Consider the following 26,932-nt stretch of genomic DNA (forward strand, 5'->3'; position numbering starts at 1 on the left):
AACACGTCATCTTTCTGAAAGAGTGATGTAATTAAGGGGAAAGCAACACTCATTGGCCCGCTCGCTCCAGGGCTCGATTTTTGAATTGCATAAGAACAAAACTCTTGAAGTGTGTCGAGTTGGGTGTTTGTGCCTACGTGTTTGTACCTTAAAAGGCATCACACTCGAATTCCTAGTTAGATAGTTTAGATGTTTGCTCTTTCGTTCTTCCTTAATAGTTTTGGCCTGGAATTAGAAAGAAGATTCCATCTGTAGAATTAGAACTATCCTAACTATAACATCCGTCCTGTGGCTACTCTAGGCAATGAGCACTGTTTGTAGATACATGATGTGACTTATTTATAAACAAACCTCTCCAACTAGTTGCATGCAGGCATACCCTCGAATAACAAGATTCCTTGAACCGATACAACGTCAGGACAGGTGCCTGAGCACGGGTTGTCATCATCCATAGGGTCTAGCTGTCGAGGCGTATACTTTTTGCCATTGAGGGAGAGTTGAAATCCGCATTCGGAAAAAAATTCAGGGCCTTCATTCACAAATTTAGCATCGCCTTCTTTGCAGAAGTCAAAGGAGAACTCGTCGTTAGAGATGTCGCAGATTGGCGGAGACGATCCGATATTGGCGTCGCTGACAAATAAACCATCGCAGTGTAAACCTGGATTGTTGTTGTTGTTAGCATGGGCAATTCTCTTTCGGTTATGACGTAGTAATTGCACTTACCAGGCGCATAAATGCTATAGGCATAGATGGGATATTGCGATGTAGGTGTTTTTGATGAACCAAGGCACAATGGCAAAGTTTTAACAGGCGGCGATGATGTAGTCGTTGGTGATGTAACAGTAGTCGTCGATGTTGATGTCGGTTTCTGGGGCGGCATGCCATGAGGGTTCTGTGGGTCCTTGGGGTCGTAGTAGTCCGGAGGATGGCTGATCTTCGGGTTCGGATCGCAGTAGTACCCCTTGCAAAGCTCTCCACCGCAGTGATCGTCGCCGTCGCACTCGGGCGCCGACGGGCCGTCTTCCCAGTCGATGTTCTTGCCCGGGCCGTTGTCATTGGGGATAAGGGGGCAGCTACCACCGTCCTGCCGTCGCCTTGTCGGGTTGCCGCTCTGGCCTGACCTGCAAGGCTCCACGGGCTCCCCAGGGTTCATTGGCTCGTCGTCAAGGCTGTCCTGGATGGTCGGGCACACCTTGGCCCAGTCTTCCTTGGACCCATAGTCGCGCAGACAGCTGTGCTCGCCGACCTGGCCGTTCCAAATGATCGGCCGCCGGGCTGCGGGGTCGACGTTGTGGCCGTGTACGGCGAAGCGACGCGCAAAGAGCTGGATGAGCTTCTTGACGTTGCTTGGTTTGTTCAGCTGAGACTGCCAAGGGGACGGTACTGCTCGGTAGTAATTGGCCAGCGCAGCGACCTGTGGAGCGGCTGCAGAGATAAGGAGAAGCCATGTTAGTCAAGCCATGGGATACAAGTTGTCTTCTCAAGGGACCGTTCGTTGGCTTACCATAGGAAGTGCCCCTGCAGGCCATCATATTTTTGGCCGGGGTGCAAAAACTTGTCGGCGGGGCAGTGGATGTCACTCCCCGGGGCAAACGTCGCGACGAAAGGGGAGTAATTGGAGAAGTCGGCCTTCTCGGTCTTCCAGTTTGACGCTGCCACCACAATCATATTGGCAAAGCCGCCATACTGGTCGTTGGGGTCGGCGAATTTGGCAGGATATCTTTGCACGGGGATGCCCTCTTTTTTTTTCAGTGCGTGGTTGTTGGCCGATGCGACCACTACAACACCTTGCTCGTCAAGCTTGACTAGTAGTTGTCCTGGAACAAGAGGTGGTTGTTAGCGCAACATCCGGAGAGGGCAGTGAACTATATAGCATATCTGAAGTCAGCAAGGAAATCTGCTGCTACTCACGGAAGGCGATGTGAAACATGGGTGTCATGGTCTCGCGGCCGTAGGAAAAGCTCATGCTGACGGTCGCCTTGCCCTGCCTCTTCTTCTTCTTGACATCATCCAGTGTGTCGATGAGATGGGAAATGATCTTTTCGTTGGGAAACTGATACCAGCTTTCTACGTCTCTCCCCGGATGCTCGCTTGTGACAACGACCAAGGTGCACGACGGACAAATGCCAACCTGGTTGCCGATAACCTGGGCGGCAACCCCGGACCCATGAGAATAGCTTGGCGAATACGCGGCGTTGGGACCTAAGGTGTGCTGGGAGTCAAGGTACTCTATGCTCCTGCCCATGAACTCCTACAATCCATCTGTTAGCAGACAGTAGAACAAGGGGTCACGGGAATATGGGAAACAGACACTGTGATCAGTCCAAATGCCGTCGTCGAAAAGCGCATACATATATGTATCCAGCGCGCTGGCGACGTCGTAGTTATATGTGTATTTGTCGCCGTTGGGTTTCTCGGGGTCGAAGCTTAAGCTGCCCGGCGAGCCCCAGCTACTGCCCTTGGGCAAGGACACTTGCGAAGGGCCCCAAAAGGGCGTGTCTCGGGGCACGTGGAATTGTGTCTGTCTCTTGTCGTGCCGCGACTCGAACCGGAGCGTGTCATTCAGTGAGCTGGGCTCCGTATCCAGATCAGGCTCAAAGTCCTCTAGCAGGTCGTCCGACGACATTCCATCGTGCGGCTTGCCCGCGGCGGCTGGAGCCTCCGAGCGGGAGGGAAGGTCCCAGTCTCGGAATTCGTCCTCCAAGGAGAAGGACTCTCCAATGTTATAGTTTCTCTCCTCGTAGTAGTACGCGTACGAGACGTCGGGCTGTTTAGCCTTTCAATTATCCCTGTCCACAAAACTCACGGGCGAAGGGGGGGCGGCGAAATCGAGGATAAATAGACTTACCGATCGTCTCAGAACGTCCATGGTATCTTGGCCGAGCATGGGAATCCAGTAGAACGCCACCCAGTTTTCCGTGGTCAGTCCGACCTCAACGTAGTCGTCATACCCCTGAAGCAGGCTAGGGATCGAGCCCACGTTCTCAGGATCCTTGGGGTAGACGATGGCGGGAGCCGGACACCCGATTTCTGGCGGCTCATATGCGCCGCCGGTCGCCGTGGGCTGGGCGCAAACTGATGGAGTGGTCGTCGTGGTCGAGGACCAGTCTGTCAAGGAGCAGCCGTAGACTGTGTCGCAGGCGGACGCAGTTGCAGTGACCGTGGACGTGATTGTCCCGACCAGAGTCTCCGACTTCGTGACCGTCGTGGAGCAGAGCTCTGCCGACTCGGTCTTACAGGACGGCTCGTCGCTGTATGTGAGCTTTTTGTCATGGCCGACGCTGCAGAAGGGAAGTCATGTGAGTGAGAATGCTTGTTTGTCTCGAGCAGGGCAGTTTCTTACGTGATTTCCGGCCAAGGGGGAAGCGGCGGGTTGATAGTGAATTTGGGGCTTGCAGGGGGACCTATGATATCTGGAGGCGGCGGACCGCTGTGGGTGAGAATCAAGTTATGTTAGCCTATCATATCCCATACAAGGTTGATTTCACTCTTGATCCGCGTAGTTCTGATGGGAAAAATAAAACCCACGGTGGATAAATGCCTGGAGGGAGGGTCCATTTAAGCGACTTGAATTTGCCTCCAATACATATCTGGACATAATTAGCGTGGGCTTCTAGTTTCATAGGGGTACTGCATTGATATATGGGGGAAAATACATACATTGAAGAACCATAGGTTGCAGCTCGTGATAATCACAACGTCGTCGTCGTCGTCGTCATTGTCATCATCACCGTCATCCTCCTCGTTGACAGGCTCGACAATGTAAGGTGGATATGTTCGCCAAATAGGCAAGGTCGTCGGGGTCGGCTATCATTTTTAGCATTGCATCAGCTTCTTCGAATTCACAAAACACGATAAGGTGGGGGGGTCGTAAATGGAAATGATCAAGTACCTCAAAGGGCTCTAGTGTGCCTGTTGTCTCAATTGGATTCGGTAGTTCCCAGTCCTCATCGTCCTTGTCGTCGTCGTCGTCGTCATCGTCACCATCAGGCCGTGGGCCTTTGGTTACAGCCGGCCACGCGGGAAGGGTAAGAACACGTGTGGTCGTGCCGCCCCCACCGTCGTCCAGGCTCACGGTGACGGGTGCGATAGGAACCCTAACCCCGACCCAGAGCGAGCTGGTGTCTTGATTCCGGCTGATGTTGACGTTGGAGTACGATAACTCGTCGGTCGTGATTGCGGGCAGGTCAATGGTGATTGTCGTCGTCTGCGTCACGAACGCGGTGACCGTTTCGCCGTTCTTGGTGGTATCGGTTGTGGTGCCGTAGAGAAGCGAAGTGACGTACTCTCCTGGGTCGATGGTCGTTGGCGAGGGAAGCTGGCTAGGTGGGAAGACCAGCACACATGGTGCTTCGCACCAGGCATCGGGCTCCTTGTATACGATGGGGTCCAAATAGACAGGGTCGCCTGTGTTAGCACGTCTTCCTTCCTATTGTGGCCCCGGTTGTTAGCGGCAGTCTGTAAAATGTGCCGTTTCGGCATCAATATCAATTAAATGGACACTCACTCCCTGGAGATCAATAGCCCAGTCAGTTGTACCGCCACAGTTGAGGCCCTTATACTGGCTGCGCCGGCGGTCTTTGGTCTTGTCGGTCATATACGCCACCCACTCGACAGAATTAAAGACCAGATAATCTGAATCAGTTGCCTCGTCATACCAGCTTTTGATGGCACCACCTTTATCGATAATTTCGAGGATCTCGAAGTTGGAGATGTAGCCGCCAGTATCCGTGCATCTGCCCGGCTTTGCAGGCGAATCATTTCTCTCGCCGACAAACGTGCCTGTTTTCACGGGTTAAATCACATACATCCCCGGGAATATTCTAAGAGACAAGATGAAAAGGAACATACACATTGGGCCGCGGCAAGTCGGATCAGACATCTTGAACGATCTCCCGTAGCTGGTCACGCCCACAACAATCTTGTGCGATGGGACGCCGGCCTTTGTCATCATGACTAGGGACTCGTGCGTCTGCGTTGAGTTCACATGGGACCGTAGACAGTTCCCTGCTGGGCATCCGTCCATAGACCATTCCCTGGCCACATCCCATTGACCTGTGTGTCCAAGGGTTAGTTAGCATCCCGTCCTCTCACTCTCGGTGGAGAGAAGCTCATGTCTGCTTGACAAACTTACCATGAAAGTCATACGTCATGTGGATAAAGTAGTCCAGGACCGGTGCCATTTCCTTGACCGGAAAGCCCTTGAGATACCAAAAGGAGGCCGCAGTGGCAACCGAAAGCGACTTGCCTTTGGGCAGCTTCTCACGTACGAGCTTCAGGAATTCGAGGTAATTCTCGCCATCGTCCTCACTTCCAGGATCCGATCCCTCAATGTCAGTTGCGCCAGGATACTCCCAGTCAAAGTCAAGGCCATCCAGGCCATTGTCGGCAGCAAACTTGACGACATTCTCAGCAAACGTATCCCTACGGTCCGGCGATACCGCCAGGCGGAAGAGACCCGACGTGGCGGGGGCATTGGAGAATTCCCACCCGCCAAATGACAGAACCTTCTTGTAGTCCCTGTCGGCTTTTATAAAAGCCTTCCACTGCTCTTGAACGTCTTCTTTGATGAGCACCTCCATGTCGGAGGAGAACTCGCCAAATGCAAAGTGAATGTGCGTGTAGCCGTCATCGATGTCGTCGACATGCATGGTGAGGCACGGGCGGTTGTAGTTCCAGCCCTCAAAATAGCCGATCTTCTTATATAACTCGGGCGGTTTGTTATCGTTCACCATCTCCATTCCGCAGTTGGCGATGCATCCGTTTTCCTTGGGCGCCGATGTGCCGGGGTTTCCAGTCGTGGAGTTGGACGGTATGCAAAAGTCGACCGTGGTTCCGCACATGCCCCATATGTTGCAGCAGACATCCAGCGGGCAGGGGTTCATCTCGGCGAGCTCCTCGCCCTCCTTTGGAGGCTTCGTGTCCGGCACCGTTGGGCCGCACTCAGCGTTCCACACGGATGCGGGTAGGGGAGGAAACCCTTCACTGACACAAATCCGCAGACCCAACAGGAGGTTGCCGCAGCCATCCCAGGCCCACGTCTTCTTGTTAAGGTCGAACAGATCATCAGTCGTCAACCCGTAGCTTGCGGCGATCGACTGGCAGTATTCGTCCTCTTGGACCTCATGGAACGCACAGGACCCATCTGGATTTGGATCTGGCATGACGTCCGGCAGCGTACCGGACGAGCAGCATACGGGCTGGCCGGGCTGGAGTGGGGAGCGACAGTTTAGCGTGCCCTTGTTGAAGTTCTCGAACGCCGTGCCTCCAATGCCGCAGCGAGTTGCCAGCGAGGTACACGTGTCTTTGCCCTCGACTCTGATGCTGCGACACTCGGCTCTTGGATTTAGGTGGCGCACATGACTGCGTCGTCGATGCTGATGCTGTGTGGCATTGTTGCTAGCGAACGTCCAGAGGGAAGACTTGGCAACGGACTCGGTTTCCACCTCGGACTTAGCGGACAGAAGCTCGCCGTCGTTCCATGATTTTACAATGCTCTGGACGGCGCGAAAATCACCTCCTGCGTCCGCAACGACACCAAAGATGTGGCTTGCCGTGCAGTGCCCCCCGCAGATCTCGAGAGTCTTTCTAGAGGGGGCCGAGTTCGAGTCTTGACCCTCAAGAGCCGTGATAAACTGGTCCAGCATGGACGCAGAGGTCTGCATCAAATCGACCTGTGACCCGGAATAAAGACCGATGAGCGTGCCGTGGAGATAGGTGAAGATAATCTTCTTCTTTCCGTGGATCGCGGTCTCTTGCTTGAGGTTCCGTTGGAGAGCCTGTGCGGCGAGGATAACGTCTTCGGTGGCCTTGCTGCTGAGGGGATCGCTGGTCTTCCACTTTGTCAGGTAGGCCGTGGCATTGGACTTGGCGGCCGGCCTTCCGCCATAGGCTAGACTTGCAGCAGAGCCAGAGTCATCCCGCCGCTGAGGAGACGACGGGCCAAAGTTTGTTGCGCCCAAGGCATCAGGGGCTACGTAGCCGGAAGCGGCAAGAAAGTTGACTTTGCTATGCGCGTTGCCAAGGGTGCAGGCGCGGATTATGGTGTGTGTTGAATCGTCGTCGACAGGCGTGTAGAGGTTAAGGTTGAGCAAGATTGGCTCGTTGCACGCGGCGAACTCGTCCACGCTGTGGTACGTGAACCACTTTGTGGTATTCCCGCTGGGGTCGCAGGCGCCCGGGCAGGGGTTTTTATTCAACTCGAGGCGCTGGAACTGTGACAGGCCAGACGCCAGACCACTGGCCGCGGACAGCAGCAGCAGCAGCCTGGAAGCCCAGCAAGCATTCCAGAGCCACATGGTGTAGATAAAACAGTCTTGCAAAACGCTTTTCACTCCCGATCAATAGGGCAGACGAAACCCTTTATCACCCTGACCTTTCCATCCCTGCAGCCGTCGGGACTTAGCGCTGACAAGCCCAAGGCGGCGCAAGGCTGCCCCCAGGCACGGAAAATCTTCAGAGAATAGGAAACAGAGGGAACGGGCAAAACCGCTGCGCTCCCGCAGCCGAGGGCTGAGTTGGTCCATTTCCCACCATATTGCAAGGTACAGGGGAGAACAAAGTGCTGAGTGGTGCTATATTTCCCCCTGACTGCACCCCACACGTGGCGTCTACCCCAACCTTATGCAGTTAGATCACCGTACACTGAGGCTCGAGCGAGTGACCAGATGCATCCAGGATGTCCGACCACTCTAAGCTGGAACCCCGCGCTTGGCGGGGGCCATGGTCAAAGACAAAACTGGAGCTGAGCGGTCATGCGTACATCAAAGAAGATGGGCCTCTGGGAAGGGAAGAAAGTTATACTGCACGCCCTGTACAAACTTGTACAACATATACTCTCCTCATTGAAGAGATTGGCAGCACCTTAGGAAAATGGAATTTGCTGTCAACTCTTGGCGTGATCTGAAAAGTAGCCCCACCGACAAGAAGACCGCGGGGAAACCGTTCCATCCGGACGGTCTGGACCGTCCCGACCAGGGGCGTCGCCAAGAAACGCCCCATGCACATTCTAATCTCCGGGAATCCTGCCTGTTCTGATTGGACTGGCTCTCTACTACGTACTAACTGGTTATTTCCCAATCAGGCCTCTTCTTTCTTTATACCCTTGTCGCTTTCTTCCTTCTCGCTGAAGTAGGATGTTCTGATACCTCAGGCGGAAGGGGCTGCTGAAAATGTGAGAGGTAGAGATACCCAAATTTGCCCAGATTTATTGCGAGTCTGAGGAGATTCAGCTGCACGGCAGGCAAGGCTGAGTTGCGATTATGTGTCATCTCGCTTGCAGAAGGAATAATCGGGAGGGGGCCTTCAACAATCCTCCCTGAAGGTTCACAAGCCCAAGGATCCATGCAATCTTGGTTCCTTCATTTAACTAAGAAGGCACTCAGCTTGGCTCTCGTTTCACGCATCCATGAACAGGGAGCGAGGGTTACATCCAAGCTTTCTTGCGAGCACACTAGTGTCATATGAAGGCACTAGTCTGAATTCCTCAACTCGAAGCTGCGCTACGGAGATGACAAGCGGCGCTGCGGTTTTGCTTGTGATGCATGTTGGAGCGGTTCTGTTTCCTGCATTCAGTTTACAGTCGGGCGATATCCCCAAAACAATCCGCCCCACGCCGAGAATCCTGATAGATGAGTGTGGGCCTCGCTTGCGAGGTAGTTGAGCAGAATAAGATGATGAGACGATGCAGGAACGGTGCATCCTGGCACGGTGACCCCTGCTCATAGGGTAGAACCTTTCGGCCTTCAACACCAGGAAACATGTGCTTACAGCCTCGCCGGAGGATTTTCTGAAACATCCAATGGAGGGGCAAGGGCGTCGGATTACAATCTAGGATGGGAGGGAGGTATCCGAGGAAATGGACAGTCAAACGGAAGTGGTCCACCGTGATGTGGCTTTCGACTACGGAGTCCCGCGGTCCCCCCGGAAGTTTCCACGGTGCGGTACATCAAGTATAAAGCCTTGCCGATCACGCTCACACTCTCGTCTGCTGTTACACTGCCTCTGCTGTCGCTCAAGGTACCTACTTGTTACCGCATTGTTACAGCATTGCTACCGTTTGGACGTTTTCTTTCCTCGTCCTCTTTACAGATGGCCGGGTCTTCGTTTCGACTGGCTGGGCTTCTCGCCCTCGCCCTTGGCAGCGTCGAGGGAAGTCGGCGGTATTCTGCGAGGGATGCGACTCCTAGTTTGCCGTCTGACCCTAACACTATTTCGACCTGCACGTGGTGGTGGGACAATGCTGACGGGGCCATCGCGTGTGCGGACATGCCGTTCGAGTGGGGCATCAGCATGGAGAACTTCCTCCTCTGGGTCAGTTCAGCCCAGGAATAATACCCATCTTTTGACTGACACCTCGTGCTGATTGTGTGTTATTTCTTTGTTCTCACAGAATCCTTCCATCACTGCCGACTGCAGGAACTACCTGACGGGGCGGTCTTACTGCGTCGAAGCCCCCGCTGGTGGCAACGAACCTTCCCCAACCACCACAACATCCAGAGCGGAGAAGCCGACGCCAACAAGCGGCAATGGCGTGGAGACACCGCAGCCAACGCAGCCGAACATGGTCGACAACTGCAACATGTTCTACTTTGCCAAAGCGGGAGACTCATGTAACTCGATCGCGGCGGGCAACGGCATCACGGCCGCGCAGGTCTTCGAATGGAACCCGTCCGTCGGCTCCGATTGCAGTGGGCTCTGGGCCAACAACTATGTCTGCGTAGGGCTGATCGGCGGCTCCGGCCCCGCCCCGACCACCACCACCACCTCCTCCACCGGAAACGGCATCGCGACGCCGACCCCGACGCAGCCCGGCATGGTGGATAACTGCGACGGGTTTTACATGGTCAAAGTCGGCGACACGTGCGCGTCAATTGCGTCCAAACACAGCATCTCACAGCAGCAATTCCTCGAATGGAACCCGTCGGTGGGTTCCGATTGTACAGGGCTCTGGGCGAACAACTACGTATGCGTGGGCCGCATTGGGGCCACGACTACTTCGGCGCCAACAACCTCAACAGGCAACGGCATCGCGACTCCGACCCCGACACAGCCCGGCATGGTGGATAACTGCAACGGATTCTACTTTGCTAAGGCCGGCGACACGTGCGCGTCAATTGCGGTCAAAAGCGGCATCTCGCAGCAGCAGCTTCTGAGCTGGAATCCCTCAATAGGTTCTGATTGCTCAGGTCTCTGGGCAGACAACTACGTCTGCATCAGCCGCATTGGAACTCCGACCAATCCCCCCGCAACGACGACGACTGCGGGCAACGGGATTGCGACACCTACGCCGTTCCAAGCCGGCATGGTGGGCAACTGCAAGAAATTCCATTTTGTTGTCAAGGGCGATATCTGTGCTTCAATCGCGACAAAATACAGCATCACCGTTGCAAATTTCATCAAGTGGAACCCTGCCGTCAAGAGTGACTGTACTGGAATTTGGGCCGAGAACTATGCTTGTGTTGGACTGATCTAGGTTTGGTAGACACATACGCACACACACACTCTCTCTCTCTCTCTCTATATCTCTCTCTCATTTCATAGCCTAGGAAGAGCTGTTAGTGTAATATACTACTCTATATTACTTGTGTTAATAAGTTCCTTATCCAGCTATCGAGGGCAAAATAGCGTTGTTTTGGAGGTATTGATCAATAATACCAAGACAATGAAATATCAATCCTATTAGGTTGGCCGAAGTGCTGGAATAGTATCATGCTGAGAACATCTATTTCAAAATCATTAATTCCCAGCAGAAGGAGGGGAACCCTCGCAACTCTTATAAACTAGCTAGAGATTTGGAATCAGAAAGGGAAACACACCAAGGTATCCCATTCGAAGCTCGGCGTGTGATTGAGGCGTATGGATAGTGAAGGAGCACCCGGCATTAGAAATTGGAGGAATGAGACTAGAGGTTGAAGGTGTGCTGTGATAACTATCCTCCCCTAGAGAGGATTCAGCCCGGAGTCGATGCTCATTATCTTCAGCAATTTTGGTGGCAATCGAGGGTAGCCACCACGCGTTAGGGGTCATTCGTGAGGTCCATATGCTGGTAACTCGCCAGGGCCACGATCGCTGTGCGGAGCTGAATCAACACTGATGATGTGGCCTTTCGTAGGCCTTTCTAATAGTATGTCAAATTCGCCTTACTCGGCACCTCAATCAGCCTCCTCGTTCGCCGTACGGTTCTTCCTCCCTTCGTCCACGTCCTTTCCCACTCGAGCTTTGCATTCCCTTTGATGTTTCGCCTCGTGGCGGCTACCAGTCGGATATAGCGGTCGTGAATGGTGTTTCCGGGGTTGGTTGCTGCTTCCTTGGCGAATTCATCAGCAGTCTCGTTGCCTAGAATGCCTTCGTGTGCGGGTATCCAGCGAAGCTCTACCTAGATTCCTTCGCCCGCGTACCACTCTAGCAAGCGGAGGCAACCCTCGATGTAGACCTGGCCTAATGGTATCTTTGGTTTCTGGGTTACAGGAGCTCTATCTTCAGGTATAACTAGCTTATAAGTATTACTTATCTATAAAGAAAATAAAGAGCATTGTTGAATAAATGATATTTTAATCACTATCCACCGGGGGATCAGCTAGGATCTCGCCGTTCCACAGCGTCCAGGCCAAAGATATATGTCATCCCGGCTGTAATGGGACTTCCTCATCTTCGCATAACTCAATACGTTCGAAGTCTATAACAGACACAGAAGGGTTATAATCATCCTCGTCAAAGAGAATGTTATGCCTTCCAGGGTCAGCCCAAGCAATTCCGACCGTTCGAAGAACATGGATAGCTGACCGAACTTGGACATATACAAACTCCTTGTTCTTAGCAGATAGCTTTGCCCAACTCCCTTGCAATGGAGTGCCCTTCACTTTAGTGATGACGAGTATAAAGCCATCTGGGCACTTCGATGAACAGCAAATGACACCTGCTGCGCGAGGAGAAGCAAAGAAGGGATAACCTCCCGTCCTTCTCTCGTGGATCTTCTCGTACGTGATCTTATCATTCAGAGCCATATCCGACTCACTCCGCGAGGTGGAGAGTTTGCTACTTTCTGACCAATCATACTATTTACCCTACCTCAAGTAAAGGTACTGTTCACAGCTTCTTTTTACTCACCAGGGTTGCAATTTCACCGCCCGCCATCGTTCTTTATACGTTGACCCGCCTATTGAACCTATGCCTGACGGCCTTTCTTATCGCTTAGACTAGTGCTTTTCAATCAGATCAATATTTATCATAATGGAAATTGACCAAATTACTTGTAGGGTTCATCAACATAGTCCCGCAGTAATCAACAATTTGGATATCTGTTTGACATTGTACATTTGGAGTTCTATTAATTAATTTTGTTGAACCCTCAAACAGAGGATCGCACTATTTGTAGTGACACATCAACAAAAATTGTTCTGATATGCCCACCGTCAATTGGCCATATTTGGTCTATCGATGGTGAATATAAACATTTCTAGAGAGCACAGTTGAGTAACGTAACTTACCCAACAACATTGCGCTATATTGGCCTAAGTATTGTATAAGACGAAAAAATGGCCAATTTCCTATACGACGCTGTTTGGTGTCCTTGCTGCCTCCACGATTTGGGGACGGCGATCCACACTCCCCGAAATAGCCAATCCGAGCTATATACTAGCTACCCGCACTTTTCGATGTCCCGTGGCCTTCACTATCTAGGGGCAACAGTCTAATCGTTGCAGCATCATTTTAGGCCATTCGATACGATCCCAAAGACACCACAGGGGTTTTTCTGGTAGCCTATACCGCAACAATTTCGTGCATGCCTTCATTAATCCGCTGCTGCTCTTCAGCCTATCATTTGAATGCTTTGTTCTCAGTTGAGGTTGGGGGGATTGGTTTTGGCTTGCTATTTCTCGGTGCTCCATAACCATTATATTTCTTTACAGTCCATTTTGTGTCACACAGCAGGTCATTCACTAAAGCGCTAAACTCTCTTTAAGATCGGTTCTTAAGGTTATAATAGAGCAGCTAGCTCTTTTTCTTTTATAGGATTATATAGCTCCCAGACGTTAAATTGATCGGCAATTCCTCTAATTTTAGCAAGCTATAGTTCCCATATTGTTATATCTTACAGGATAACGCGGGAAGAGGCCGCGGAGAGAGTATAATCTACCATTATAATCGTCTTATCTAGTCTTTATTATTAACCTTAACTTTGGTTTGACAGAAATCCGGTTTTTCTTCGATTTAGGGGTTGCTTCGACGGTAGGTGGTTGAACTTTCAACTCAGCATTGACCGGCGACAGCGAGGTTTATTGATCTTAACAAATATAGATCATATATTAAACGATTCCGGGCTCATAACTGACAGAAATCTGGTAGTACGACAACGTATGGACAAAAACAGATATATTGGAATCTCTAACCAACTAAAATGACAAAACCCGCTCTTTCAACAATCTGTGCGGACATCGATGACTAACTGTATTATGCACTTTTGTATGGTATGGTTGGTACCAGGTGTCACATGATTTTCTGGGTATTATACCTTGTTTCCACCATGTATTCAATCTTAGTATTCGACATACAACCTTGGAACATGCCGATGTCTCCATATTGCGGGGGTTGGCAGTAAACCGGGGACTATCGCGGCACTGCGGACTTTTGTCCGCCCACTCCACTTCTTATCAATAACCATACAAAGTACTCCAAACCCCCCAGCTTTCCTTTATAAAGCGATAGTACGCTGCATTATGGCGTGTTCTCTCTTTTTACGAACTCTCCCAAGAACGTGTCTTCAATCTGCCAAGCCTGTCTTTTTGAACCCTGCTCGAACGTTTTCTTCATCACGAATACAAGCTATGTTGACAACGGAGCTCTCCGAGACCGAGGTCTCTGCGCTCAGAGCCAACAAGGAACGCCTGGCCAATGATCTTCATCACTCGTGTCAATGGGGATCTGGAATCAGATGGGGAGAGTAAGCTACAACCATCGTTTCGAAGGTGGCTGGAGAACGACCGCTAACAAAAGCCTCGGTGACTTGATAGTGGACCTACAGATACTGGCATGCAGCGCCTGGCACTCTCAGATGATGACAAGAGTGTCCGTGATTGGTTCATTCAGACCATGAAAAATCTAAAGTGCAACGTCACCGTGGACGAGATGGGTAATATCTTTGCTGTTCGTCCTGGTCGGAGAGCGGATGTACCTGCCACATTCATTGGGAGTCATCTCGATACACAACCTACTGGTGGGCGGTACGATGGTATTCTGGGTGTGTTGGCAGGTATCGAAGTCATCAAAACCATGAACGACATGGGTCTGGAGACGGAGGGCGGAGTCGGCGTTGTCGACTGGACCAAGTAAGATCCCAACTCTCAACTTGGGAAACGGAATATCACTGACCGTATCCAGCGAGGAGGGTGCCCGATTCCCGATCAGCATGGTCTCAAGTGGTGTATGGGCCGAGTGCATCCCATTGGCACATGCGCATAATCTCAAAGAGGTGCCAACTGTGGCATCGCTTCCCACGGCGGCATCAGCCCCAGAGACCATGAAGAGTGCGCTGCAGAAGATCGGTTACTTGGGTGATGTTCCGTGCTCATACAAATCGACGCCGATGGCCGCCCATTTCGAAGTTCACATTGAGCAAGGCCCATACCTGGTGTCAGCAAACCAGCGAGTCGGGGTTGTGACAGCTGTGCAGGCCTACAGATGGTTCCGTCTCAACGTCATTGGGCGGGATACACACACAGGAACCACCGCCTTTGAACACCGAGCAGACGCTCTCTATGCATTCGCTCAAATGATGGTGCGGGCACGGGAAGTGGCAGCTTCGAAGGGTTGTCTAGCCAGCGTCGGCATTGTCGAGGCAAAGCCAGGCAGTGTGAACACAGTTCCTGGGGAGGTGAGCTTTAGCTTGGACATCCGTGGGCCCGAGACAGAGCTAGTTGCCGAAGTCGAGAAGGAGTTGCGCACTGATTTCGATGCTATCGCCGCTGCTGAGGGTGTTGGTATTGGTAAGCCTTGCCGCGTCGAGTGGACTCTTGACTTCGACTCCCCTGCTGTCAAGTTCCATGAAGACTGCATTGACTGTGTGCAGCAGTCAGCTCAGGCTGTTGTCGCAGATGCTTCTGTTGCGGATACAAAGTCACTTGTGCGGACCATTATGAGTGGTGCTGGCCATGACAGTGTCTTCACTTCCAAGCGTGTCCCAACGAGCATGATCTTTATCCCATGCAAGGATGGTCTCAGTCATCACCCTGAGGAGTTCTCCACTGCCAATGATTGCGCCACTGGAGCATCTGTCATTTTGCAGGCTGTGGTCCGCTATGACCGGAAGAGATTCTTGTAGGGCAAGTGCTCACTTTAGCCTGACAGAAAAGGCCTTGTATATAGTTCAGAACGAGTAAAGATCTTTTAGTATGCAGACACATCGACCTGCCAAGAAAGATAGAAGACCTACACGAAGATTGCCAATAAACCAATTTCACTCAAGTCATGAATTTACCATTGAATCAACTATATTAATCCACATAGATTTACATCATGAAACCAGTGGAAACATAAATTTCTTCTTTTTTATTTTGTTTCCTGTATCCCCAAGTCCCAGTAAAGCTGGAACGAGATCTAGGTGCACCGAGGGTAAGGCCCGTTTCAAGAAACCCCTATTCCGGCAGCCGAATTCGGATACACCATCAAGACTCTAGATTGACCGAGAAGTGGTTGACAGGACACCAATGCCTCTCAGCATTTACTCCTGGGGAGCGGCACCACGGCCACGGCCGAAGCCACCGCGGAAAGAGGGAGCGAACTCGCCGGGGGCACCGCCCTCCTTTCCACCCTCCTCGCGGCGGCGGTAACCGCCCTCACGGGGAGCGCGGGGACCACGGCGCTCACCGCGCTGCTCCTCACCGCCCATCATGCCGCGGGGGGGAGCGTGGGAACGCTGCTGCTTGATGTGGGTGGCGGGGACAACCTCGGCGGGGAGGTGGAGCCACTCACGGAGGTAGTCCAGACCCTGTTATTCAATTAGTATTCAGGCATGTGGACGTGTCAAGACGTGGATGGATCGTACCTCGGGGGTGAGGGTGTAGTAGTAGTACTGCCACGAGAACTGAGTCTTGACAAAGCCGCGGGAGTCCAGGGACTGGAGGGCCTTGATGACAAAGAGGTTCTTGGTGTCAATGTCACCGTGCTTGGGAAGGTTGAAGTCCTTCTTGGCCACGAGCACTCCCTCTATAATATAGGTTAGTGAATCCGCACAAAGGTGTCTCGAGCGCAGTGTCGTAGGGTCGTGAGACGTCGACGAGGGTTCTCGTTACATACCACGGAAGAGGTACTCGTGGATCTTCTTGCGGTCGTCTTTGGGGATAAGCCTGCGCCATTGTTAGTGAATCTGTCGGAAATAATCGCAAAAACGAGGATACGTACATTGTCGCGAGTTCCTGGTGCAAGTCGGGGAATCGCTTTGACAACGCCCGAGAATTATGGTTGATTTAAATGATGAATGAAGAGTGGAGCTTCGTTGCGAGAAAAGTGCGACGGCCCGAATTGGGTGTAGGGTTAGCACCCTAATCAATTTGTGGTTCAGGTCACATGATACCATCACATAATATAACTTATCACGTGAGAGCTACCCACCGCGTTCGCTGACTAAAATAAGTGATGAGTCATCATGGCTGCGGCGACCGCGATCCTCAATCTTATCGCAACATCTGCAGTCTTTCCAAGCCTCATCACTACTTCCTACCTACAATCAAACACAAAACTCGCCAGTCGCACCCTCGTACTATCTTCTCGGGAACTGCTTCTGACACACCCAATATGGCTTCTTCAAATGTCAACGTCCTATTGTCGTCCTTTCCGGGACTGTCGCTGCCAGCGACACTTTCGTTCACCTTGCCATCGACAGCGAGCACATCAGACCTGACGGCCAAGATCGCATCATATCTCCCGTCATCACTTTCTCTTCAGTCGCTCGTCCTTACTACAACAAATAACAAACACCTCACGGCCACCTCCGAATGTATCCAATCTTTACTCCCGACCCGCGATGGCGTCTTTACCTCTACACTCCTTCCGCTTCGCCTGACTGCCCCCACCTGTGGTGGTAAAGGTGGTTTCGGCTCCCAACTGCGTGCCGCTGGTGGCCGCATGTCCAGCAAGCGCAAGCGCAATCAAGGTGACAACAATGGCTCCAGTCGCAACCTCGATGGCCGCCGACTACGCACTGTCAACGAGGCAAAGGCGCTCGCGGAGTACCTTGCTGTCAAGCCAGAAATGGACAAGAAAGAAAAGGAGGAACGCCAGCGCCGATGGCAGTCCGTGGTGGAGATGGCCGAAAAGCGCCAAGACGAAGTGAAGAACGGCAACGGCAGGCAGAAGCTGGATGGACAGTGGATGGAAGACAGGGAGGAAATGAGCGAAAAGACCCGTGAGGCAGTCCTACGGGCTGTGAAGGATGGCGAATGGACAGACAATCTTCGCGACGCAATTCTGGGTGGATCCAGCACCAGCGCCAGCGACGAGGGCAGTGAGGAGGATGCTTCATCCAGCGAGGACGAAGAAAGCGAGGAAAATGGAGAATCATCCAATGCTGTTGCTGGGCCCTCTGTGCCTCAAAAGGCTGCACCCAGGAAGTTCATTGGTTTCGATGATGACGACGAGTTCATGAGCGACTCCGATGACGAGGTGGATGAATCTAGCAAGGGAAAGGGAAAGGCGCGTGCTTGAATATTCTATCATAACCAATATTTGTCCCACGGTTCACGACGGCGTTCTTTTACTACTACTTTCAGGGATTCTCTAGCGCATCTGTTTTTCAGCGCCTTCTGTATCCATAATTTCAGCCTCCGATGGGAGTGTTTAATGCAAAAGTTTTCCACTGCCACCAATACCAGCTTCATTTTAGTCTATTCATCCGTAAAATAACGAACAATTCTAGTTCTACAGCCTTGCCCAACCTTGGAACTCATATACTTATACGGCGGCCCGAACTTGCCATGTGCGCTATCGATAGATAACTGTCTCCAAAGAAAAAAAGCTCCGCAACTCCGCAATTTCACACGCCATCATGTCGCTCTGCTCTCGAGGCGCAGTGCTCAGAAGCCCGAGATTGAATCTGTTGCGTCTGCTTTCAAAGACCATTCCCCGATCCCAGCCCCAAACGCTCTTTTCACAATCGCGCGCCGCGCCACAATCCAAAGTCCTTACGGACCTCCGCAGGCAATGCCGATGCTTCTCAACAACTCGCTTCCAGCGAGAGCAGCCCCCAACTGAGCCTCAGATCGACACCCTAGCCGATTCCCTGCCTTTGTGCTGCCCAGGATGTGGCGCATTCTCCCAAACGGTTGAGGCAAACGAGCCAGGATACTATGGTACATCACGAAAGCAGATTCGGAAGCTACTAGCCGTGAGAAAGGAAGCAATTGAATACAAAAATATACAACAAAACGAGGCTATATCCACTGAGGGAGATGACTTGAGCGCACAGCAGAACGATGCCATCGAGGAGGCAGTGCCACCCAAGCCCATTCAAGGTGGGACTCATAGACTATTACTTAAGCGCGCCATTTGCTGACTGAATACAAAGATGGAGCTTTTCCAGATGAAGCTGTCGATCCCGAGAACAACTTTCTTGGGTCTCCCGGTCGAATCACCGAAGTCTGCGATCGTTGCCACGACTTGATACACCACAACAAGGCAGTCTCTTCGCCTAAGCCGACTATTATGTCTATACGAAACTACCTAGAAGAATCGCCGTACAGACACAACCGTGTTTACCATATCATCGATGCTGCAGATTTTCCAATGTCTCTCGTTCCACGCATCCATTGGGCTTTAATGCTGCAGGAGCAACGTTCGCGCAACCGACGATCTACGAATGAGAAATACGAACGCGGAAGAAAACTCCCATCTCTCTCGTTTATAATCACGCGCTCGGACCTTTTGGCGGCAACGAAAGAACAGGTAGACTCGAAGATGGATTATATTCGCACAGAGCTCCGCGCAGCTTTGGGGAGATCAGGGAGGGAGGCCCGTTTGGGCAACGTGCACATGATTAGCGCGCACCGTGGCTGGTGGACCAAGGAAGTCAAGGAAGAGATCCGAGAGCATGGCGGTGGCATTTGGGTCGTTGGCAAGGCAAATGTCGGAAAGAGCAGCTTCATTGAAGCTTGTTTCCCCAAGGATTCCAGAAATGTGGAGAAAATCGAAGAGTGGGTTCAACGCCGTCGTGAGGAAAATGAGATTCCAAACCAGCGAGAGGCTATCCTTCTTAACCCCGACAGTCTTCTGCCCCCTGCCCCCCGCGAGGATCTCTACCCTGTGCTCCCAGTCGTGTCTTCCCTTCCAGGCACTACAGTCTCGCCTATCCGCATTCCATTCGGTCGTGGGAAGGGCGAGGTCATCGATTTGCCCGGCCTAGAGCGTGGTCTATTGGAGGACTTCGTTCAGGATGAACACAAGCGTGATTTGATCATGACGAAGCGGATCAAGCCTGAACGTTCAACCGTTAAACCCGGCCAGTCTCTTCTGCTTGGTGGTGGTCTTATCCGCATCACCCCGGTGAACCCCCAAGATACGGTCATGTCCGCCAGTTTCCTGCCTCTCGAGTCTCATATCACCAACACACAGAAAGCAATTGAGACGCAGGCCGAAGAAAGCCCCTACCGAGGGACTGTCATTATGAAAGAAGGAACCGGCAGCACAATGGCCTCGGCCGGTATATTCGACTTGAAGTGGGATACCACCACCTCAAATCTTCCTACCTCCCTCGCCAAAGCTGTGAGGGACAGGGGGATTCCAGTGCCTTCATTGCCATACCGCGTGATGTCTGCAGATATTCTCATTGAGGGCTGTGGCTGGATCGAGCTCAGTATACAAATCCGCAGCAAGCGGGATGCTGAAGACGAACCTTCCTATCCGCAGGTCGAGGTCTTTACACCCCATGGGAAGCATATTGGGTCCCGGCGTCCGATTGAATGTTGGAACTTTATTGCAGAGAAGAAAAAGATCGACAAGCGCAAACGGCCGCGGACGAGATATTGATTGTTGTGATTTGGGTATTTGGACATGTACATTAGGCCATTTAGCATAGCGGCTCGGCGTTTCTCCTCTCTTATACATTGTACACTATTCTTGTTATACTACCAACTTCGTCTTCCATAATTGGTTGTAACTATATGTACGTTGTACAATGTCTAGTGCTCGTCCCCACGGTCCCCGCAGGTGGGGGGTGGGCTTAGCCTTTCACCTTAATTTATTTAACTTCTTTCCCACTACTTTATTTTGACTCCCTGTTTATTTTGTTGGACAAGCATTTTCTCTTCGAATCACTAACCCGTGTTTGTTTGACTGTGCAATTACCTTTTCTGTTGTTGATGTCTTTCCAATATTCAGTGTGAATTTCAAAATATATATCGCTCCTCGACTTTCAGCAAATCGACATTCACGCTTGCCTATGATGTTATCTTTTCGGGGAAGCGAAAATGTCAGGGAACTAGCTAAGCCCTGGCGCTTTAGTTTAACCCAGACCTATGACCCCGTGGAGAACTCAACGGGGCTCATCTCATTTGGCATGGCGGAGAATGTATCTATATTCCCCTGCAACATGGGAGTCAATAGCTAACTCCCATCCAGAAACCAATGAGGGCAGAGATAGCCAAATATATCAACGAAAAGGTGCATATTCCAATTTTCCCTTCATGTCGACATGCTGTCCATTAACTGAAAGAATCCCACCCTAACAACCTCGCATAGGTCGTCTTTACACAAGATTCTATCAGCTACCGCTCAAGTGCACCAACAGCCGCAAGATTACCTGCCGCTGCAGCAGTTCATTTGAACAATATCCTCAAACCACATGCCCCAATTGATCCGGAGGATATATTCGTTGCAGACTCTCCGACCTCTCTTGGTAGTATGCTGGGATACAGTCTCGCAGAACCCGAGGATGGGATCCTCGTCAGCAGACCTGTATACGGCCGCTTTGAGCTCGACTACGGCGTTGAATCTGGCGTTAAAATGGTCTATGCTGACACAACTGTGGAAGAGGCATTCTCTCCTGCTTCTGTGGAAAAGTATGAGCTAGCTTTCAAGGCTGCCAAGGAACGGGGCATGAAGATTCGAGCTGTGCTGCTTGTCAATCCCCATAACCCTGTTGGTGAGTTGTACGTGCGCTTGGTCCATTGAATTGAACTAATTGTCTGCCGCCAGGTCGTTGTTACCCAGTCGAGACACTCAAGGCTATCGCCCGATTCTGCAACAGGCACAGTCTCCATCTCATCAGTGATGAGGTCTACGCTTCCTGTGTGTTTGATTCTGGTGACCCCGAGGCTGTGCCGTTTACGTCAATCCTCTCGCTGGATCTTACGGGATTAATAGATCCTAATCTGGTCCATGTGTTATATGGTTTCAGCAAGGTAGGCATCGCAGAATCTCAATGGAGACAACGAATTTGACCTAAGATCATTATAGGACTTTGCTTCCGGAGGCCTTCATCTTGGGTTCTTGGTGACGCAAAACCAGCAGCTTCGTCAAGCCTGCAAAGCAATTCTGTGAGATCCCTCATCTTTTGCACTACGGAAAGTTACATGATGCTTGGCGTGAAACTGACACTATATAGGAGACTCCACGGTGCGTCACAAGCAGCGGTAACAATTGGCACCGCGATTCTAGAAGACCAAGCTTTTGTGTCAAGCTTCACAGCCAAAGCAAGACAGAGGCTCGCTTCAGCCTACCAGCTTACAACCTCGGTGCTCAACAAGGAGGGAATCAACTATGTCAAGGGCGGGTGAGTATACAAACTCGGACGAGACATTATTCAAAATCCTCATCTAATCCGATCATCAGAAACGCTGGCTTCTTCGTCTACATCGACTTGTCACCTTATCTCCCCCCTGGTGCTGCAATTTCCCCGCAAAATCGGGAATTCGCTCTTGCACAAAGGCTTGTCGATGCTGGTGTCTTCTTGCATCCAGGGGAAGAGCATTCGAGGGATATTGGGTGGTTTCGGTTGGTTTTCTCACAGGAAGAAGAGACACTGAAGGAAGGCCTTAACAGGTGAGTCATTTTCTTATTATTGCTGTGCTTTGGTTCGGTCGGTTGATTGATGGATTGTTTTGCATGGTTACAGATTGTTGAGTGTTTTAAAGTCGAGTGCATGAAGTATTCTCCATGTCACTATCAAGACTCAAAGATTCGGGGAAAATATGGCAAAAAAAAGAAAGGAGGACAATGGAATCACTAGCAAGCAAATAGTTTTCATCTGGTGTGTCCGTGGCCGACAGGTTGAATCCTGCCATAGCACCGGAGTCGACTTCCAAGGTTGGCAGGTCCCCTATATTACGAGCCATGGCATCGCCCATAGATACAATTTGCTCAATGGGAATGTAATGACAACTATGAGACCCTCTACGGCTAGTATAACACAGAGCGGTTTTGTGCCCAAAACCTACCCCAAGCGCGGGAGAAGCTTGCTCGCATTCAGGAAACGGTAGATGCGAATGTCAACATATGCCACAATCTCCTGATCTCTGGTCTCGGGTAGAAAGAAATTCAGCAACTTCTGCAAAAAAAAAAAAACAAAGTGGCTCTAGGGCCACTTTCACTGAGCAAGTTTATTCCAAATCATGATCGTGTTCTTACAGCAAAGCTTTGTTAAGGCAATAAAGGCGGCGAACTGCCCAAAGACGAAAACCACAGTAGGAATTGGCGCAACTATTTCAAAGGGACAGTTTTGCGGAAAGGAGCCCGATTGGGGTTTAAGGCCCATCGCAGTACTTTGGGAGCCAACCTCGCCGCAGCAGAAGAACACTGGCCGTCCCTTGTCGAAGTTGAGTCTTCCCAAAGTTATGTATCGCTCCAAATGGATGCCCGATGGTGGTGGAATAACTCAGCCATGGTATGTAGCTCAGCCATGGTATGTAGCCATCGATTATTAAGGTCAAAGAACTGAAATATTGAAAAATGCCATATGCTATGTGTTTTATTTTATTTTCGCAGAAGTCATCAAGCATGATTTTTGAAACTGGCAAATGAGACTGTATTTTTTCAAAAGAAATGTCGTTTATTCGACGTTGACAAACTGGAAAGTGGGGGTTCCAGGCACGGCATTCTCGCCGGACAGACCCTCACGCTTCTCACCAGTGCCAACAACCTCACCAGTCTTGCCACCCTCATCAACAGCAATGACCTCAATCTCCTTGAAACCGGAAGTGCGCTTCAGACCACCCACCATCTCGGACAGAACGGCGAGCTCATCGAAGGGAAGCTTGCGATCAAAGACAGTGGCGGGGGACTCGCCAGCATTGACGAGACGGCGCTTCAGGCTCTGAACGAAGGGCATGGCCTTCTTCATCTCACCGAACTTGCCGACCTTTCCGTTGAGCTCCTTGTCGTTGAAGGAGAGGCTCAGCGAGTCGAACGAATCGCGCACCAAGTCAATGTACTTCTCCTGCCAGTTGGGGAACTTCTTGGCAACGAAGATGGTAAGCTGCTTGGGCTTGCGAGGGTCGAAGGTAATGGCCTTGCCCTTGGAGAGCTTCTTGGTGAAGTTGGCCTCGGAGCCCATGATGTTGCTTGCGGTACCACGGACGTAGTTCTGAGCCGCGGTCAGCTCAGGCGAGGGCTCTGGAACGGCAGGGAACTGGGCGAAGTGGATAGACTCGGACTAAATGGTGTTAGAATAAGGTTGATCGTGAAGTGGGGGTAGAAAACTGACCTTCTTGAGAACCTGGAGCCAGATGTGTTCAGCCCAGTGAGGAGTAATGGGTGCCAGCATCAGAGCCTGCAGCTCAATGTAGCGCAGAATGGTATCCCCGTGCATACCCACGCCAGCAGCAGTGCAAGCCTCACGGTAGCTGTCACGGGAGCTAGTGAAGTCATATAGGCCGGACTTAAGAGCAAGCTTGAAGTTGGTGCTAGACAGAGAGTTAGTTATCGATGTCAATGAATTAGATGGAATGCAAAGCACTGAAATGCAAACTTACTCCTGGTAGTGCTTCTGGGTCTCGCGGACCAGGCTGTTAAGTTCGTTATTGAAGAGCTTGTCAGCGAAGGCATCAGCAGGGCCAGTGCGCAGAGTCTCGTCCTTAGCAACCTCCTCGATCCACTCCTTCAAGGTGTAGAGACGCAGGATGTTGCTGTTGGCAACAGACTCCTCGAAGTTGGCATCTTCAATGCTGTCACCAGCATCGGCAAATGCAATACGGGTAGCATCGGCGCCGAACTTGTCAACAGCATCCTTGAGAGTCAGGAAGTTACCGGTACTCTTGCTCATCTTCTCGCCGTTGAGGAGCAAGTGGCCGTTAGCACGGACACCACGGGGCCAGTACTCCTTGGGGAAGAGAGCAATGTGGATGTAGAGGAAGAAGGTCAAGTGGTTCTGGATCAGGTCCTTGCCGGAGACACGGACATCCAGAGGGTACCAGTATTCGAATTCACGGCGCATTTTCTGCAGAGATTCCGTGCTGATTCCACTCTTAGAGACAAGTTCGTCGCTAATCTCCCGTCTTGTGAAGATGTAGTCCCAGACCTCGTCGGTCATCTGCTCAGCGGTCACCTTCAAGGGGCCGGTCGTCTTGCCGTATCGGTCACCGTGAAGGAGGTGAGCGATAGTGTAGTAGGCCATGTAGACGGTACTGTCACTCAGACTCTCAACCAGGAACTGCTTGTCCCATGGCACCCGGGATCCGAGACCGTAGGTTCTGGCACACGCCCATCGGTTCAGCCAGGACAGATTCTTCTCGAAACCGTGCTTGCATTCCGCGGAGTAGGTGTTGAGGTTGTTGACAACGTGGTTCAGGGTCTCCTGCTGCCACTCGGCATCATTCTCACCGTAGTTCAAGAACCACTGGCCCAGGTAGGCAACAACACAGTCGTCACCACTACGGCTGACAACCTTGCCCATAGGGTCGGCGAAGGGGAAAGCATCCCCACTGTCGTAGAGATCTTTGCGGACCTTTTCCTTAGCCTCACTGACAGGCTCGCCCTTGTATTTACCAACTAGCATAGTACCCTTGTAGAAAGCTTCCATGTAGGCCAAATCCTTAGCCTGGGCAAGCTGGGTGACGTCCTTAGGGGAGTTGATCTTTAACTCCTTGACCAGAGCAACGGCGGTCAAGTTGCCGTAAGTAGGAGTTTCAATGAGCGGCAGGATTTCCAACTCAGCCCACTCCTTCTGGATTCCATAGTACTCAGCCTTCTTCGCCAGATCCATCAGGGTAGCGTAATCGTCGGGGCTGTCAGAGGGAACAGAGGTAACAACACCAGTACCCTTGGTTGCCGAAACACTGTCCATAGGCAGGATGCGGATACCTGCGGTGTGGAAAGACAGAGGTGCGTTGACCAGTGTTCCAATGAAGGCGGAACCCTGTACCTCAAGAACCTGCGGGAGCTCGTCTTGAGTTTTGGGGAACTTATCGCCGAAGAAATGGCCCTGGAAGGCCATGTTCCAAGCAGCACGCTTGGTCACGACAATGTACTCCTTCTCCTTCAGCTTGAAGAGACCGTATTTGATCTTTGGGCCGACGAAGCAGCTATTCTGGCCATACATGGTCTCGGGACGCAGGGTAGCCGGAACGAAGTATACCTTAGCGTCATCCTCGACCTTTCCTTTCACAAGCTCTGCCATTTCCGGCGACCACTCCTTAACCTGGAGCTTGAGCGCAGAGTATTCCTGAGGACCAATGCCCTCACCCTCGGTGCGGTCGTGGTCCATGCAAGGCTGGCCGTCCTTAGGCGAGTAGAGGGTATAACGGTTGCCGTACATGATCTTGCCGAGCTCGTGCAGGCGGTTCATCTGCCAACGCACGAAAGCATCGTAGTAGGGGTTAGCGTCGGTAGTGACGAACTGTCGGCGCCAATCGACGCGGGCACCCATGCTGTCAAGATCACGGATGGCAAGAGGAGGGAAGTGGTCGAGCCAGTGGGCAGCGTCGGCAAACTTGTGAATGTCCTCCAGAGGAACGCCAATTGCCAGCATGATCTGGAACTGGTACTTCATCTTCACGGTCTTGGCAGCGGCCTTGCTCTTCTTGCTGGAGAACTTCTCGCTTGCCTCGGCCTTGAGTTCTTGTGTGGGGGCTGCGAGGAGGTCCTCAGCGGCCTCAGCCTCCTCATTGTATCCTTCGAAACCCTGGCCGAACTTCTTCACCTCGTTGGCGAGCTTATCGGCACAGGCCTTGATAGGCATACCGGTGCAGTGGAAGCCCAGAGGGAAAAGGGCACGCTTGCCCTCCATGCGGGCAAATCCAGCCATGAACTCCACCTTACTAGCAGTGAAGCTGTGTCCGGCGTGCAGCGTACCGTTCATGTAAGGGTAGGCCATAGTACCGAAGAACTTCGGGTACTTCTCACGGAGCTCGGAGGGAGTCATGGAGCCCTGGGGGGCTTCCTCGAACGAGGGCGCATCGACTTCGAAAATCTTGTTGTCCTTCCATTGTGCCTGGTACTTCTTTTCGATTGCGACTAAGGTGTCTCGCTTTTCGGTCTGGCGGGCGAAATGTCAGTTAGTATGAAAATCGGCGATGGTGGGGGAGAGGGAGGGGCATATCAACATTTTCCAGTTTGAGGGTGTTCTTTGAGCTGTTGCTCGGATCGAGCTCAGCTACGGAGGCAACTGCGGCGGCCATTTTTCCTGATTGTCAGAATTGGCCTATAATTCCCTTGAAGAGCGGAGGGGAACAAAAGAAGCGCGGGGCGAGATATAAAATCAGTTTGTTCAGTTTGTGAGTCAAGGTAATGCGACCGTATTGTATTTTACGGGGAGGCTCCACACTCAAAATATCCTTTAGAATGTTGCATAGATGGATTGGTGTGTAAAGAGGATGATAAGTAAGAGAGCTTAACTCGAGATATATATGCAAATTGAGTCGTCAGACAAACTTTTAGTCCTTACTTGTGTCTTGAGTGAGTTTTAACTAAACATGTTCTATGTGACCTGATCAATACCATCTATAGATTG

At 51.6% G+C, this 26,932-nt stretch overlaps 9 protein-coding genes across 9 annotated transcripts; 5 read left to right on the forward strand and 4 right to left on the reverse strand.

The window, feature by feature from the left end:
- Positions 1-359: 359 nt before the first annotated feature.
- Positions 360-7,298, reverse strand: N7471_000289 (Killer toxin subunits alpha/beta 6; the record flags this gene model as incomplete). Its single annotated transcript, XM_057273010.1, has 13 exons — positions 360-658; positions 724-1,346; positions 1,505-1,817; positions 1,912-2,251; positions 2,312-2,767; positions 2,849-3,281; positions 3,344-3,430; positions 3,529-3,590; positions 3,661-3,807; positions 3,893-4,429; positions 4,508-4,782; positions 4,852-5,055; positions 5,135-7,298. The coding sequence occupies 13 exons, from the start codon at positions 7,296-7,298 to the stop codon at positions 360-362; spliced, it is 5,940 nt and encodes a 1,979-aa protein (XP_057141189.1).
- A 1,792-nt stretch (positions 7,299-9,090) lies between these two features.
- Positions 9,091-10,474, forward strand: N7471_000290 (LysM peptidoglycan-binding domain-containing protein; the record flags this gene model as incomplete). The annotated part of the gene is made up of 2 exons (XM_057273011.1): positions 9,091-9,312; positions 9,392-10,474. 2 exons carry the CDS (start codon positions 9,091-9,093, stop codon positions 10,472-10,474), a joined length of 1,305 nt encoding a protein of 434 aa, XP_057141190.1.
- Positions 10,475-11,621: 1,147 nt separating this feature from the next.
- N7471_000291 (uncharacterized protein) lies at positions 11,622-12,135 on the reverse strand (the record flags this gene model as incomplete). The annotated part of the gene is made up of 2 exons (XM_057273012.1): positions 11,622-12,056; positions 12,109-12,135. 2 exons carry the CDS (start codon positions 12,133-12,135, stop codon positions 11,622-11,624), a joined length of 462 nt encoding a protein of 153 aa, XP_057141191.1.
- Positions 12,136-13,826: 1,691 nt separating this feature from the next.
- Positions 13,827-15,319, forward strand: N7471_000292 (M20 family metallo-hydrolase; the record flags this gene model as incomplete). Its single annotated transcript, XM_057273013.1, has 3 exons — positions 13,827-13,942; positions 14,013-14,327; positions 14,380-15,319. 3 exons carry the CDS (start codon positions 13,827-13,829, stop codon positions 15,317-15,319), a joined length of 1,371 nt encoding a protein of 456 aa, XP_057141192.1.
- A 399-nt stretch (positions 15,320-15,718) lies between these two features.
- Positions 15,719-16,573, reverse strand: N7471_000293 (40S ribosomal protein eS10; the record flags this gene model as incomplete). Its single annotated transcript, XM_057273014.1, has 5 exons — positions 15,719-15,985; positions 16,043-16,203; positions 16,294-16,343; positions 16,399-16,433; positions 16,571-16,573. The coding sequence occupies 5 exons, from the start codon at positions 16,571-16,573 to the stop codon at positions 15,719-15,721; spliced, it is 516 nt and encodes a 171-aa protein (XP_057141193.1).
- Positions 16,574-16,632: 59 nt separating this feature from the next.
- On the forward strand, positions 16,633-17,700 carry N7471_000294 (telomere maintenance SDE2 family protein; the record flags this gene model as incomplete). The annotated part of the gene is made up of 1 exon (XM_057273015.1): positions 16,633-17,700. One exon carries the CDS (start codon positions 16,633-16,635, stop codon positions 17,698-17,700), a length of 1,068 nt encoding a protein of 355 aa, XP_057141194.1.
- A 334-nt stretch (positions 17,701-18,034) lies between these two features.
- On the forward strand, positions 18,035-20,016 carry N7471_000295 (uncharacterized protein; the record flags this gene model as incomplete). Its single annotated transcript, XM_057273016.1, has 2 exons — positions 18,035-18,506; positions 18,560-20,016. Exons 1-2 carry the CDS (start codon positions 18,041-18,043, stop codon positions 20,014-20,016), a joined length of 1,923 nt encoding a protein of 640 aa, XP_057141195.1. The 5' UTR covers positions 18,035-18,040.
- Positions 20,017-20,431: 415 nt separating this feature from the next.
- N7471_000296 (Pyridoxal phosphate-dependent transferase major region subdomain 2) lies at positions 20,432-22,133 on the forward strand (the record flags this gene model as incomplete). The annotated part of the gene is made up of 8 exons (XM_057273017.1): positions 20,432-20,557; positions 20,608-20,649; positions 20,728-21,130; positions 21,184-21,389; positions 21,445-21,524; positions 21,593-21,760; positions 21,820-22,029; positions 22,103-22,133. The coding sequence occupies 8 exons, from the start codon at positions 20,432-20,434 to the stop codon at positions 22,131-22,133; spliced, it is 1,266 nt and encodes a 421-aa protein (XP_057141196.1).
- Positions 22,134-23,035: 902 nt separating this feature from the next.
- Positions 23,036-26,600, reverse strand: N7471_000297 (leucine--tRNA ligase CDC60; the record flags this gene model as incomplete). Its single annotated transcript, XM_057273018.1, has 4 exons — positions 23,036-23,638; positions 23,690-23,888; positions 23,958-26,458; positions 26,526-26,600. The coding sequence occupies 4 exons, from the start codon at positions 26,598-26,600 to the stop codon at positions 23,036-23,038; spliced, it is 3,378 nt and encodes a 1,125-aa protein (XP_057141197.1).
- Between the last annotated feature and the right edge of the window lie 332 nt (positions 26,601-26,932).

Source organism: Penicillium samsonianum, assembly GCF_028829775.1.
Source record: "Penicillium samsonianum strain IBT 33392 chromosome Unknown utg000001l_segment0_segment0, whole genome shotgun sequence".
NCBI lineage: Eukaryota > Fungi > Ascomycota > Eurotiomycetes > Eurotiales > Aspergillaceae > Penicillium > Penicillium samsonianum.